Source organism: Nannospalax galili, unplaced genomic scaffold (assembly GCF_000622305.1).
Source record: "Nannospalax galili isolate Female #2095 unplaced genomic scaffold, S.galili_v1.0 scaffold161, whole genome shotgun sequence".
NCBI lineage: Eukaryota > Metazoa > Chordata > Mammalia > Rodentia > Spalacidae > Nannospalax > Nannospalax galili.
In genome coordinates, this window is record NW_008348586.1 from 2,301,086 (window position 1) to 2,317,042 (window position 15,957).

At 40.8% G+C, this 15,957-nt stretch overlaps 1 protein-coding gene across 4 annotated transcripts in view; it reads right to left on the bottom strand.

The window, feature by feature from the left end:
- Armh3 (armadillo like helical domain containing 3) overlaps positions 1 to 15,957 on the bottom strand; it is a 253,901-nt gene that overhangs the window by 192,711 nt on the left and 45,233 nt on the right. For all 4 annotated transcript variants that reach the window (XM_008845618.3, XM_029569626.1, XM_008845621.3 and 1 more), the window contains 5 exons: positions 10,091 to 10,147; positions 8,148 to 8,191; positions 6,570 to 6,630; positions 1,973 to 2,019; positions 545 to 620 (listed from right to left, as the gene is read on the bottom strand). In XM_008845618.3, the coding sequence (XP_008843840.1) occupies positions 545 to 620; positions 1,973 to 2,019; positions 6,570 to 6,630; positions 8,148 to 8,191; positions 10,091 to 10,147 (285 nt within the window). The remainder of the gene's footprint in view (positions 1 to 544; positions 621 to 1,972; positions 2,020 to 6,569; positions 6,631 to 8,147; positions 8,192 to 10,090; positions 10,148 to 15,957) is intronic.

Consider the following 15,957-nt stretch of genomic DNA (forward strand, 5'->3'; position numbering starts at 1 on the left):
GGAATTAAAAGCGTGTGCCACCATACCTGGCATAATCTCAATGCTTATAAAGGGTTAACAGAATCAGTAAACTGTCAAAGCCAATAACTTTACATGTCACTAGACCTGCACCAGATGGACACATTTACCTGAGGACAGCACAAAGCAGAGGTAAGTGATATAATACTTTGTTATTACCACTTACCAATGCTAACCAGAGTTTCAACAGGTACAGCCAGATGGGCTTTTTCTTATTATTTTTTATTTATTCAATTAAATTTTTTTTTTTTGGTCTTTTTGAGACAGGGTCTCCCTGTAGCCCCAGCTGACCTAGAACTCACTATGTAGACAAGGCTGGCCTTGAACTCACAGAGATCCGCCTGCCTCTGCCTCCCGTGTGCACCACCACACCCGGTTTTTTATTATTAATTATTTTATGCATGTATGTAAGGATATAGCTTCGTGATAGAGCATTTGCCTAATATGCATAAGATCCTGGGTTTGATCCTACAACATCACAAAGAATCCAAGGGGGAAAGGGATTGAGGCTTTTATTATAACCAACCTGAGCTAATACTGTGATGAAGTTGCGGTTTAAATGGACAGCTTCATAAAGTGCAAGAAGAATGGCTTCATTGGTTCTAAAGAAAAAGAGAACAAATTAGAATCGTTCTTAAAGAGAATTTAAAACACATAACCATCAAGATAAGATTTCTCCGGAGCTCCCCATTACCAACCTGAGTTGTTTTTTTTTTTATGTTCCCATCTTTTTACCCTTTGGACATATGCAAAAGCATACAGGTAAGAACTTAAATCCCTAGGACTCCTTCTTATGAACATGTTCACTCTCTTCTCACTTTCCCATTCCAACCCACTTAAACCTGTAACTGGCTCAGATTCCCACCCCCAGTCATTTCATTCCAGAGTTAAAATTGGGCCTGGTGACCTAGTACTCAGGAGGCAGAGGCAGAGGCAGGAGGACTGCCACAAGTGTGAAGCCAGTCATGGTCTATACAGAGAGTTCCAGTTCAGACAAGACTACATAGCCAGATCTTAAAAAAAATAAGGTAAGACCAGGTGTGGTGGCTCAAATCTTTAATCCCAGCACTCAGGAGGCAGAAGCAGGTGGATCTCTGAGTTTGAGGCCAACCAGAGCTAGATAGTGAGACCCTGTCTGAAAAATATAAAATAATAAAAAATAAATTAAAATAAATATCCAGAAGGCCGGGAGTGGTGGCGCACACCTTTAATCTCAGCGACTCGGGAGGCTGAAGCAGGCAGATCTCTGTGAGTTCAAGGCCAGCCTGGTCTACATAGTGAGTTCCAGGACAGCTGGGGCTACAGGGAGACCCTGTCTCAAAAAGACCCATAACAGGTGGGGTGAGAGAGTGGCATCTCAAAGAAAAGGTAAAAAGCTATCCAAGGAAACACTTAACTTCGATCTCTGGCCTCCACATAGAACACATGTACACACACACACATATACACACACAGTAATAATATATAAATAAATAAATAAACAAACAAACAAACAAATAAATAAATATCCAGAGATAGCTAGAGGTAATTCCTCAGTCTCTTGGGGCTCTATACACATCAAACAAGAAGAGATTTCTTTTTTCTTCTTAAAGACAGAGTCTCATGTAGTTCAGGCTAGCCTTGAACAAATTCACTATGTAGCTAAAGATGACCTTAAACTTCTGATCCTCTTGCCACCTCGAGAATACTAGGATTACAGGCATGTACCAACTATGCCTGGTTTATTCAAAACTAGCGATCAAACCCAGGGTTTCATGCATGCTAGACAAATACTCTATCAACCCCAGCCCCTAAAGCATAGATTTCTAAGATTCTATTGTTGCTTAAAATCCAAGAAACATTTGATGAACTATCAAAAAAAGTTTTAATCTGTAAAGGGTTAGCAAGAGGTTATATTTCCCACTCTCATATCCAACAAGAGAGCCTACTTCACTGCACAATGTCAGGCACTTACTGTACTGAGATTTTCTCATTGGCATCTGCTATGAACATGCTGCCCACCTGTGGAAGAAAAAAGGAATTGCAGACTTTATGCAGGAGGATATAAAAGGAACTCTCCGTGCCTAAGAAGGCTTCAATCAGTGAAAAACCAGATTGTGTCCAGCAATAGAGAACGTGGAACTCTGAGCCATCAGTTACACACAAAATCTAGCCACTTTGAGGGCTGTAGTTTCGTCCAGACCCTCTTCCAATGTGCAGGTTCAGTAACAATGCCAACAAGGAGATTCTGACCTACCTGTCCTCATCACCCTGCATCTTTTCTGGGTGCTGCTTATTGGCAATCTGAAACTAACTCAGAAAGAACTTCAAGCTGGACACGGTAGCTCATGACTTTAAGTCCCACACTCAAAAAAGTTCAAGGCCAGGCTGGGCTACAGAGTGAAAGCTTGTCTCAAAAATCAATAAAACAGCCAGGCATAGTGGTGCACACTTTTAATACTAGCACTTGGAAGGCAGACAGGGGTGGATCTCTGAGTTTGAGGCCAGCCTGGACTACATAGCAAGTTCTAGGTCAGCCAGTACTACATATTGACATCAAGTCTCAAAAATAAAATTAATTATTTTAAACTTCAGGGAAAAGTATGCTGATTTCAACCAACTAGTCAGTGAAGTCAAATAAGTAACTGGCATAAGCTGCTTTTAATATATTTGATTTCAGAAGCTACATGTGGTAGCACATGCCTGTAATCACAGCACTTGGGGGGGTAGAGGGAGGAAAATCAAGAGTTCAAGATCATCCTCAGCTACATAACAAGTTCAAGTTCACCCTGGGCTTCTTGAGACCCTGCCTTAAAAAAAAATTCCTGAGTAGGGAGGGCATGGTAGCACATGCTTTTAATCCCAGCACTGGGAGGCAGAGGCAGGAGGATTGAGGCCAGCCTGGTTTACATCTAGAGTTCTAGGCCAGATTTACATCTAGAGTTCTAGGCCAGATGGAGCTACAGAGAGACCTTGTCTAAAAAAAAAAAATTAAGATTCATGGGAACAGTATAATTTTATCTAATTCATATAATCAAATACCAAAATGAAACTCATACTTCAGTTGCCTCTGAGACACGTCTCTCATTTACGTGTCAGAGTTAAAGCAGTAAATTCAGAGTTAAAGCTATAAATTTATAAGGCTCATATCTGAGAGCAGGTTCTGTGAAGGTAAACGGTAAGAATGCATAGACCTAAGCAAGGGAAAAACTGCCTGGAGGGTAGGGGCAGTTGCTTCTTGCAATAAATTCAAGAAACTGTCTTCGCTCTAGTGCACGTAGACTCTAGTACCCCCAAAGATAGGTTCTGAATTTGCCTGCATCTTAGGACTTCCTAGGTTTATCTCTCCCACTCTTTTTTTTTTTTTAAAGACAAGAGTCTCATATAGCTGGGCTAGCCTTGAATTTTTATATAAATGAGGATGATCTTGAACTTCTGATTCTTCTGTCTCTGCCTCCCAGTTGCCAGGATTACAGGCATGAGTTTCACCCTAGATTTCTCTCTTAACTATTAATCCTGTGGGCTGGGCGTGGTGGTACATGCCTTTAACCCAGCACTTGGGAGGCAGAGGCAGGAAGATCTCTGTGAGTTGAAGGCCAGCCTGGTCTACATAGCAAGTTCCAGCTACAGGGAAGACCCTGTCTCAAAAAGACCAAAAAAAAAAAAGAGAGAGAGAGAGAAAGAGAGAGAGATTAATCCGATGGACTAGAGACATAGTTCAGTTAAGTGTCCTGGTGTAGCGTTCACAAAGCCCAGGTTTGATCCCAAGCACCACATAAATAGAGCATGATGTTGTATGCTTGATCCAGCTACTACAGGTCATGTGGCCACAGTAGAGCACAAAAGAGTACTTGGAGAGAACTCATATCTGTAATTGCCTATTCTATGCTCCACAGGGTCTGTCTCCAAATGGGGCCACTCCTTTCTGGAGATGGAGTCTTGCTATGTTGCTCAAGCTGGTCTTGAATATGCAGAATATATAGAGTCAAGGACTTTAAGAAACAAAAGTCTACATTAATTTGTGCCCTTCCCTCCCTTCCTTTTGACTAGATCTCTCTATGTAACAGGCTAGTTTTGAAACTCATGATTCTCCTGCTTCAGCTTCCCCAGTACTGGAATTACAGGCAGCCATGAAGTATAGTTATACTTTTCTTTATTAATTAGTCAGGAAAAAAATTAGTCCCAGAAAAATCAAAGTTCCTCTTTCTCCAATTTTGCCTAATTTTTAGAACTTGATTAAAAAAAAAAAAGAAAGATATGTTACTGTGTCACGCCATCTCCAATGGAGCCCGCGTGAGATCCTCCACGGGTTGAGGCTGAAACTTCAAGGAAGGTTGCCTCTTGGAACTGGCAGTGCAAAGAAGATCTTCAGTGTACTTGGCTGTATTTTGCTTGCTATTATCTTTATGACTGTCATTCTTTTATGGGTATCTAGGAACTCAGTTTCCTCAGATGACCTTGTCTCCTGATGCACCTTTACTGCTTAAAGCTATAATAGAAGCTGCTAGAAATAATCAGTCATGGAATATCATGGACAGAATAAAACAAGCAGAGCTAATGATGGAAGATCCTAAAGATGATATATTTCCTATAGGACAGACAAGTCAGAGAAAAGACCCTAATTCTGGTACTAGGAGAAAAGGAAAGTTACCACCAACTGTTATGACTAATTTTGGTCCGGCTTATGTTTTGGCAGGAGGTAGATTATGGCATCCACCGAGAGGGAAAGAAAGTATGTATAAAATTCCAGAACCTATGGATGAACCACTGCCTTTTACAGGAACATATGATAAGGAAGGGGGTAGATGGGTTAATATAGGAGGAAAAAGGATTTCTTGGCATTCATTACAATTCATGGACAGACTTGCCAGATCTAGGCCACCTTGGTGCCTGCTTAGTAAGGAACAAAAGGAGAGCATACAGAGACAATTGAAGAATGTGTTTATTTCTTAGGATTTCATGAGAACTACAGGATTAGAATGGGATACTGATACTGCTTGGGGTTTGGGACAGTATAATGAACAGGGAAAAACAAAAAGTGGATATAAAGCAACAGTATTGTGAATCACCTGGAATTCAAATAGAAATACTAATGATTATAGAGCTAATATTGAAAGCACATATTGGTTTGAGGTCATCTCACGGCGTAACCACAGAATATAAGAAAGCCTTTAATGTGAACTCACCAAGATGAAAAACAGGAGACTTTCTGTTTAACATTAGCTGATGCTTGTTAAGTTAATAGCATACTTTGGCAATGTATTTTGATCAACCTGTGTTTCACTTTTGTTTCTGAAATCAAAACTCTTAGAAAAGATTAACCGCAGAACAATGGCTTATGGATGTAATCATATAATTTTGTAATATATAATCTGAGCCCTGCAGCTGCAAAAATACACTCAGACCTTCACCAAACTTCTGTGTGTTGGTCTGTTTGTCATTCGCCGAATCCTTGTCCACCCTCTCGGGGATCCTGCTCCCGTCAGACTGAACTGCTCCGGTCTGGGCTGGTCCGTCGCATTACTGCTGGATGAGGAAGAGCTGATCTTCTTGAAGGGAGAGACTCTAGACAGGCTGACTAAACCCAGTGGATGAACTTGCACTGAGGGACATCTGGGAACATTTGCTTTACATAATAGGCCTTACCACAAATGACAGAACGTATAAACTCCAGTGGGGGGGCTACGGGAGGGTGTGAAAGGCAAAGGGAGTATAAAGATGATTTTCTGTATGAACTATACAAAAATTCAATTAAAAAAGAAATGGGGACAAATATGATCAAAATATATTGTATGAAGCCACATGTGGTGGGGAACACCTTTAATCCCATACTCAGGAGGCAGAGGCAGGTGGATCTCTGTGAGATTGAGGCCAGTACAGTCTATTCCAGGCCAGCTGGGGTTACAGGGAGACCCTGTCTCAAAAAGACCAATATATATTCTATGAAAGTCTTGATGAATTAATTAAAAATATTTTTTAAAGAAAAAAGCTGGGCGTGGTGGTGCATGCCTTTAATCACAGCACTAGGGAGGCAGAGGCAGGTGGATCTCTGTGAGTTGGAGGCCAGACTGGTCTACAACCAGTCTGGGGCTATAAGGAGACCTTGTCCCAAAAAGACCGAAAAAAAAAAGATGTGGTTCCAAGCAGAGTATGATGGCTTACAAGTATAACCTTAGCCCTTGAGAGATTAAGGCAGAAAAACTGTCAGGAATTCCAAATCAGCCTATACTACAGAATGAGATCCTGTCTTTAAAAAAAAAGGGTCAGCAACCTGGTCTACATAGTTGAGTTCCAGGACAGCTGGGGCTACAGGGAGACTCTGTCTCAAAAAGACCAAAAAAAAAAAGATCAGGCATGGGGGCGGGGAGGGGGGCTACAGGGAGACCCTGTCTCAAAAAGAAAAGAAAAAAAATCAAAGAAATACAGCTACAAATAAAATCTAATCTGCTCTGAGTAGTCCCTCTCTCCTCCTCACAGCATTACCTCAAAAGTATCTGGTTTTTGAGCCAGATTTACCACCCTGCAGACTCCTGTATTTCTCCGCAGGAAAAACAACCACAAGCAAGACTTACCATATTTGTTAAAGCAGAGAAAAAGCCACTCTGGTGTTCTTCTTCCTTGTCTTTGTACTGCCTAAACAAAAATACCTAAATTCAACCTCAGAATTTTTTTTATCAAGCATATCTTCAACCCTGACATTCTAGGTAATCAGGGCAGAGTACTCTTAGAATGTCTGACTCCAGAAAACTAGTTACTGCAGTCCCCCTGCAAGTTGAGAGGCACCCATCTGCTCTTGTAATGTATACAAAAATGCCTGGCTACTTTGGGAGAGACTTAGAAAGCAAGCTGCAAAAGTGTGAAACTCCTCTAGCATATGGCTGATCCAGTTATTTCCCAAACAGATGATTATTTGAAAACTGTGACAGTGAAATTACTTTAAGGCTATAACAGTGAAAACCTTGTTTGTTTTTGAAGAGGAGGAAGAGGAGGAAGAAGGAGGAAGAAAATTGAAGAGCTAAAACATTTGTGGAGATGGGACATACTTGAAGTTCTGAAATCCAATGGTACATGAGTAAACTGGAGAGAAGCAAGAAAGACCTTGGCTGGCCTTTAGCAGGATTACAGATATTCCTGGTTTCTGTTCATGAAGTACAAAATCCTTCCCCAACCACAGGAAGAAAAGTAAGCATCAACGAAGATGCCCCTGAGACTAAATAAGGACTGAGAAGTTGAAGCCAGTCACTAATAAGAACATTTGGTTTGCAGGTGTAGTTTAGTGGTCGTTTTTTCTTAGCATGCATAAGGTCCTTTGTTCAATCTCCAGGGCAGTGAGGGAGGAAACTGAAAGCGAAGGAGGGCACATATACACATCTGTCAAATGAGACCTAACTCATTATGCTTTCTCCTTTTTATTATTCTAAGAATAATTTTTTCGGGGGGGAGGTCTTTTTGAGACAGGGTCTCCCTGTAGCCCCAGCTGGTCTGGAACTCACTATGCAGACCAGGCTGGCTTTGAACTCACAGAGATCCACCTGCCTCTGCCTCCCAAGAGCTGGAATTAAAGGTGTGTGCCACCACACCCAGCTCTAAGAATAATTTTTAAAAAGTAGTGCTTCAGGTTGGGCATGGTGGCACACGCCTGTAATCCCAGCACTTGGGAGGTAGAGGCAGGTGGATCTCTGTGAGTTCAAAGCCTGCCTGGTCTGCATAGTGAGTTCGAGGACAGCTGGAGCTACAGGGAGACCCTGTCTCAAAAAGACTGGAAAAAAACAAAACAAAAAAAAAAAAGTGGTGCTTCAAGAGTTTGTTTTACACAGAAAATTATATTTACATGACACACTGGCTAAAAGGGAAAGCCTGCTTGTGGCTGTAAAGTTAGTTAAAATGCTCTATAACAAAATACCAAGGGCTGAAAATGAATGTGTTTAATTGCTTAAAGATGGACACTAACTTGACGGCTATTTCTCTCTGGTGTTAAAAAATAACTCCTGCTAATGCCATCAGCTAAACTAGAGCTAGTACATCTGCTATACCTCTGAGCACTCTTTTGAGATAAATGAATTTTTACCCAGGAATTCTAACAAACCTATTCCCTACTCAATCAGCTTAAATGAAAGTTAGACTTTTCCATTTTAGAGAGGTAAACTCACCTGTTGTACTCTGATAAAGCCTGAGCAATCACAAGCCCCATTCCCTGAAAGAGAAAATACAGCACAGCTGAAACATGCAAGCAGCCTCTAGGTGTTAAAGACAATGCTATAACTCAGCCAACGAGAACATCAAACTCCCATGTCTGTGCCCAAGAAGTTCTGCCTGAAAGTTGACAGGAGGACAGAAATTCTAAGATGCAGAATTTTTTTTCTATCACAATAGCAACAATATCCAATCATTTTACTTAATGTTCTCACATACGATTTATTTTACGTGTGTATATACATATATATATACATATACATATATATATTTCTTTCCTCTTTTTCTTTCCTTCCTTCCTTCCTTCCTTCCTTCCTTCTTTCTTTCTTTCTTTCTTTCTTCCTTTGTTTTTTGAGACAGGGTCTTCCTGTAGCCCACAGTTGGCCTGGAGCTCCCTATGTAGACCAGGCTAGACTCAATTTCTCTCTGCCTCCCAAGTGCTAAGACAAAAGGCATGCATCATCACGCTTAGCAACAAACCAGTCTAGGTTGCTGACAATTTCACTTCTGAAGAGAAGACTAAGGTAGACTATTCAAACAAAAAGTCCTCACACAGATCTAAAACAGGAACAACAAAAGTGACAGTGAGCCCTGTACTAAATGAAGAGGCATATAGATAAACTACTCTCTTGGGCCACAAGAAAACAGGAAGGGGACTGGTGTGATGGCTCAGTGGGTAAAGGTGCTTGCTATCAAGCCTGATTACTTGAGTTCCATCCCTGGGTCCAGCCCACACGGTGGAAGGAGAGAACCAACTCCTTCAAGTTGTCCTTTGATCACCGCACTACATGAATTAGCTAATTAATTAAACTTACTGTAACTCCAGCTCCCAGGAATCCAACAGCTCTGTTTCAACATGCGCACTGGCAGGCACATGCACATACTCACATACAGACACACATGTACACATAATTTAAAATAAAATATATCTTTTAAAAAAGAAAACAGGAAGAAGCATCCAATAAATATTAAAATAACCAGTCTGCTTTCTTCTAAAAATTGCAAGGTATAATATTAAAGATCAACTAAAGTCACAAAGATGAATCATGTGCACATTTTTCATAAAGGAAATTAGAAGAAATAAAAAGAACAGGAGAGAAAGAAAATAAAGCCAAACACCTTGGTCTTTCACCCCATATTCGGAAAGCACATGGGATTTTTGCAAATTTTCAAGGAGACACACAGGAGATGTATATCATCCTTCCCATTTCAGGTTCATAAAGTCAGGCTATGAACAGCACCAAGCTAGTTCTATAAGAAGGAATCTCCAATTGTTTGGTTATCTAGGCTTTCTTTCTCTTTGAAGTATAATTTATAGACTCAGATAATCTCAGCACATTATAATTATGCATATAATCACTTCCTCATAATCAGAAACAAATATCCTCTCCAATCTTCCTTTTCTGACAGTGAAAGAGAAGAAACTAAAACAATGATTCTCTAAAAAGAAGTAATACAAATTTCCAGTAAGTGAGATGGCATACAGTGGTAATCTCAGTATTCAGGAGATAAGGCAGGAAGACCAGCAATTCAAGGCAAGCCTGGGCTACATAGTGAAACTCTGCCTCAAAAAAACAAAAACCAACAAAAAAGAACTACCAATCCCTCACAATAGCCAAATAAAATAAAGCATTCTGTTCTGGTTATTTTTTATTTGTTTTTGCAGCACTGGGGATTAAATCCAGAACCAATGAGTTACAGTCACAGCCCTTTTTATTTATTTTGAGGTAAGGCCACACTAACTTGCACAGGATGGCCTTAACCTGCAGTTTAGCTTTCCTTCCACAGCCTCCATTATAGGTAGCACTGACCCCACTTCTCTGTTCTTAATGCCCTCTGAAAATACGGCCACTGCATGCAAGTAAGACAATACCCCAGAATTCAGAATCCAGGTACTCACATTGAGTGTAGCTTCATCATCCACAATAGACAGCTTCACAATATAAGGATTCACAGACTATTAAACAAGAGAAGAGAGTCAAGGTAAGCATGACCAAGTTAAGAAAGCCTGTTAGTTAATTAAGAAGGTAATAACAAAAATGCTTCTGTAAGCCCTCTTTCCACAGTGATGCTCCCAATACCCAACCCCAAAGCATCTTGCCTGCTGACAGTCCCCATTTCCAATGAATATCTCAGTTCACAAGGGCATTTGTCATGTGTATACACAAACACACACACACCACACCCCCACACCAGTACTATTCTACTTGCATTTTCCTCCAGGTTGAATTAGCTCATTTATGTCTACCTACCTCTCCAATTTTTCCCTTCTTATTGGCTCTAAAAAGTGAACACTCGCCAACTCAATTTGTCCTGTCCCACTGAATCCATAGGGATAGCTTTCTTTTGGGAGACATAAAAGCTTCTTTCCCTTAGGACACATACTTGTAAGTTGCTAGCTTATACTCTCATCCCAAAGGCTCCCTAACCATTTCAGAACTACATGCATGGACTGTTTCACCCACCCGTAAAACAAAGCCACCTTGGGGGTAGAAAGTGGCAGCTGCTTAACAGCCAGAGAGGCCATTTATGGAGATCTGATACCCAAATAACACTGCAGGGGGCACTGAAAAAAAGGATGTTATTACCCAAGCAACAATCTGGTCAGGACACCAGAATTTAATGATTGTCCCATCACTTACAGCACTGGAAGATTACTTGGCTGTTTTCAGACCCAATCTCAGCTAGGCAACATATGGAAATGGATATATATTTAAACTCATTAAAATTGGACTATCTCTTCAAAGTGGGATGAAAACCAATGACCTGCTCACCTTGAAACATCCCACCCACAGGATGTAAAGAAAGTGCTCATACAGATCAAGCACCAATTCTAACTCACGGGAGACAAGTAACAATAGTTCTTAGACTGGCAGTTTTTACAGCTACCAAGAAAACTCATTACTAAGAAACTTGAAACCCCAACTGAAAGGCTAACCCCCCATATAGACCTTATTTAATCAAGTTTCTCAGCACATTCTTCACATTTCTGTTAGAAACAGGAAAAGTGAAGCTTTTTCTTTCTTTTTTAAACCAACTTTTTTTTTTTTTTTTTTTTTTTTTTTTTTTTGTCTTTTTTGAGACAGGGTCTCCCTGTAGCCCCAGCTGGCCTGGAACTCACTTTGTAGATCAGGCTGGCCTTGAATTCACAGAGATCCGCCTCTGACTCCCAAGTGCTGGAACTAAAGGCCTGTACTACCACACCTGGCTTAAACCTTTCCTTTCTTTCTTTTTTTTAACTTTTTTTAAAATTTATTATTTTTATTTTATGTGTATGAGTGTATTGTCTGCACGTAGGTAAGTGCATTTGTGTTGTGCAATGCCCACAGAGGTCAAAAGAGGCTGTCAGATCCCCTGGGACTGGAGTTACGGACAGCTGTTAGTTGTCATGTGGGAGCTGGGATTCAAACCTGGGTCTTCTGCAAGAACAACCAGAGCCATCTCTCCAGCCCCAAACCTTTGCTTTCTTAACAGCCAAAATATTTGTCAAGTTTTACATAACACAATTCAAGGAAGCAAAATTCACTCCACTTGTTACTTGATCTGACAGAGGGACGACTCTCAGCATGTGTTCTTATAACCAACAGTCAAATAAATCTTGCTAATGCTACGGATTCTCTCAGACAAGATCCAATGCAGATGGATCAATGAAAAGAAAACTGGCAGTAGGCTGACCTAGCAACGTTAGAGAGCAAAGGACAGTTTCTTGACAGGTTTTTTTGCAAGTAATGGTCACTCACCTTCCTAAAAGAAGACTATTCTAGGTAGTAATAAGGATCTTCAGATTACCAAGACCGGGGTATTTTAGTAGCAGTTGAGGAAAAGGCAAGTTGGCCAAGAACAAGGTTTGAGTCCTAATTCCCCTTACTAATTATGACAAATTACAGAAATTAACTAATCTAATCTTCAGTTTTGTCATCTGTAAACTAGGGACATTTTTCAAAAATTTGGTGTTTTTGTAAGGCTTAAATTAAGACATGTAAAATCTTTAGCATAATATCTGGCATATTGGTAGCTATATTATTTTGCTCTTTGACATTATTACCATATTCAAAAGAAGTTTATTTATTTATTTAGTGTGTGTGTGTGTGTGTGTGTGTGTGTGTGTGTGTACATGCATGTGGAGGCCAGAGTTCCAGCTTTGGTGTTATTCCCTCAGGAGCTGTCCATTTATTTTTAGAGACAGACTCTCTGGGACCTGGGACTTGCCAATTAGGCTAGGCTAGCTGGCCAGCAAGTACCAAGGATCCTTCTGTCTCTGCCTCTACACACTGGGATTACAAGCCTATGACACATTCCCAATTTTTTACATGGGTGCTGGGAAACAAACTTAGGTCTCTCATGTTTGCGTATAAGGGCTTTACCAACTGAGCCATCTCACCAACCCAGGAAAGCTCTTTAGGAAATTTCTTGAGGAAAGGGAAGAAAAAAAGAAGAGAGACAGAGAGAGAACAACCTGTAAGTATAACAGATATACTTTTAAATGTTTTTTTAATTTTGTAAAATTAATTTAATGTTATATGTAGGAGTGCTTTTTTGCCTGCATGTATGTAAGTACCATATGCATGCACTGTCCATGGAGGCTAGAAGAAGGTGTCAGATCCCCTGGAACTGGAATTACGAACAGTTTTTAGCTGTCATGTGAGTGCTGGGAACCAAACCCAGGTCCTCTGCAAGAATAAGCAGTGCTCTTAACCATCTCTCCAGCACCAGTTTAAAATGTTTTAATTTAGGGAAAGAGCAGGCTCAGGAAAGTAAACAGGTTTCAGTCACTATATCTCAGGAGACTTGGCCAGCCTAGAACCCAGGATCTCAGTGCTTTGAAAATTCTTTTCCACTAGACACTGATTACCCGTTACTCTGGTCACTTTTGGAAACTGGAGGCAATCTACTTCTCATCCACATGATAGAATACAAACTCAGCAAGTACTCTACCACTGAACTGTCCTTCCAGCTCCTTCTCTTGAAGATATACTTTTATTTTGAAGTCCCATCTTTATTTGCTCTAGATTTTACCTTTATTTGTCATTTTTCATTGTTCATTCCTAGATGTTTAGGAAGAACCACACAATTACTACATGATGCCCTTTCCATGTTTCTTAGATCCAGCACCTTATTTGCCTTCTCTACTTCAAGCTCAGTAATTGGTCTGATACTTTTACACCTTTCTAGAAAGTGTTATAACTTGCCTTATTGGTCACAGGACTGACTGTTGTAGTAGTTAAAACACTCTTCCCCCCAAGCATACCCTCTCCTACTACTTTGCATAAAATTTGACCAGCTTTTAACTTTGTCATGTTTATCTGGAATTCCTCATGCTCCTGTCAAAACCTTTCCTGTTCCACTGTGACAGGGTGTCTTTAATGGTATCTGGTAAGTGACTTATATCCAAAGCTGCAAAGTTCAGAGAAATTATGCCCACATGCTCACCCTTGCCTGCTATATTAATTCTTCTGAGGGCTTCTGACAGGACAAAGATACATACTTCACTCCAGAAATATAATTTTCTTGAGCTACTGGCCACGTCCCATTTTTCAGGCTGACATTCAGAGAGCTCTACTGAGCTAAGCAAAGCTTCAATTCACATTTAGAGAAGCCAAGCCATTGCCTCAGAATGGCCTGCATCCACCAGAACGTTGTGAAAATACTCATTACTGACGATTGTACATTCCTGTCCATATAACTCAACTTCTTTAACTATCCTCAGCACTTTTTCTTAGCTATTTTTCTTGCTGTAGTAATAAGAGCCCAGAGGCTTTTACACATGACAGATCATAATGGCTACCATGCCAGCCCCTCCAAATTACCAGTGAAACAGGTGTTAGTGATATTATATATTAGTAGCTCCACCACCATTCATCAGTTCCTCCAAGACAATGAAAGTGATCATCTTTTGGGATTTAGAACATATTACCATTGTTCCACACACTCCAGTCGTTCCTAAGCATTTCTTTCTCAGTCTCTCCTTAGGTATCTCTTTATAATAATAAGCTTACCCATATTCTCTATCTGTCCAAATAAAGTTTCACAGCAAGTATTAGGACAGCCAGATCTATAAAACAAGATCCTACCTCAAAAAAGGAAAAAAAATTCACTAAAAGCCAAACACTCAAAAACCCTGTCTCCAGATGGCACATTTCTCATTTGACCTTGTCCAAAAGGTCAAGAAGCAATTTAACACAATCTCATAGCCCTGGTACTTACTAGTGAAGAAAGGTTTCCCTGGTACAGCACCTGACTTCTGGGTTCAGAAAATTTCTCCTAGTGTCTAGAACTCAGTATCAGCTGTTTCCCATTCCTTCAGAGCAATCCAGTGAGGATCCTGGTCTTCCCTGTGCAATGGCCTTCCTTTCCTGTATTCTACCTTTTGAGACGAATAAGACATATACACCAATCTCTGGGTTCTGCTCTTCCTTTTTAAAAAAAAAAAAAAAAACAGCCTAGCTGGGAATGATGTCACACACTTATAATTCTATAATCCTGACACTTGGAAGACTATGGATCACTATGAATTTGAGGCCAACCTGGGCTATAGAGTGAAATCTTGTCTCGAAGGGAGGAAGGAAGGGAGAGGGGAGGGGGAAGGGAAGAAGAGTAGAACAGAGGGAGAGAGAGGAAAGAAAGGAAGATGGAGAGGGGAGGGGAAGCGGAGGGGAAGAAGGGGAAGGGGAAGGGGAAGGAGGGGAAAGGGAAGGGAAGGGAAGGGAAGGGAAGGGAGGGAAAGGAAGGGAAAGGAAGGGAAAGGAAGGGAAAGGAAAAAAGAAAAAAGAAAGTTGCCGGGCATGGTGCGGCACACCTTTAATCCCAGTGCTTGGGAGGCAAAGGCAGGTGGATCTCTGGGAGTTCAAGGCCAGTCTGATCTACATGGGGCTACAGGGAGACCCTGTCTCAAAAAGACCAAAAAAAAAGAAAAAGAAAAAAAAGTCAGCCAGGAAAGCAGAGTGATTATGGAAGCAGGAAAACCAGAAGTTCAAAGCCAGCCTGAGCTGCTTGAGATCCTGTCTCCAAAATAAAATAGCCAGATGTGGTGATATATACCTGTGATTCAAACACTCTATAAGCCTTGAGGCAGGAGAACTGCCAAAAGTTAGAGCAACAAGGAGAGGAATAACCTCCAAAACTGATACAGGTAAGAGAGAATTTTCAACTAAAATCTTCATTAAAGGGTACTGGAGAGATGGCTCAGTAGTTAAGAGCACTGACTGCTCTTCCAGAGGACCTGGATTCATTTTCCATCACCGACATGCAGCTAACAGCCCTCAGTAACTCCAGATCTGGGGTTCCAATGCCCTCTTCTGGCCTCTGTGGGTATTGCATTACATGGGTGCATTTATATACATGCAGACAAAACACACATACATGTAAAATAAATCCATCAATTAAAAAAAATTAAATCTTCATTAAAATCAGAAAGTGTTCTCAGACCAACAGTGATACTTATAGTAGACTACTTCAAGGAAATCAAGTATATAAAAATCCAGTCTTGCCAGGAATAGTGACTTAGGCCTCAATCACTGGAGAGGCAAAGGCAGGAGGATTGCCCATATCTAACCTGTTCTACATAGTGAAGTCTAAGCAAGCCAGAGTTACATAGCAAAATACTATTTAAAAAAAAAATCTCTTTGCCAGGCGTGGTGGCACACGCCTTTAATCCCAGCACTTGGGAGGCAGAGGCAGGTGAATCTCTGTTAGTTCAAGGCCAGCCTGGTCTACATAGTGAGTTCCAGGACAGCTGGGACTACAGGGAGACCCTGTCTCAAAAAGACT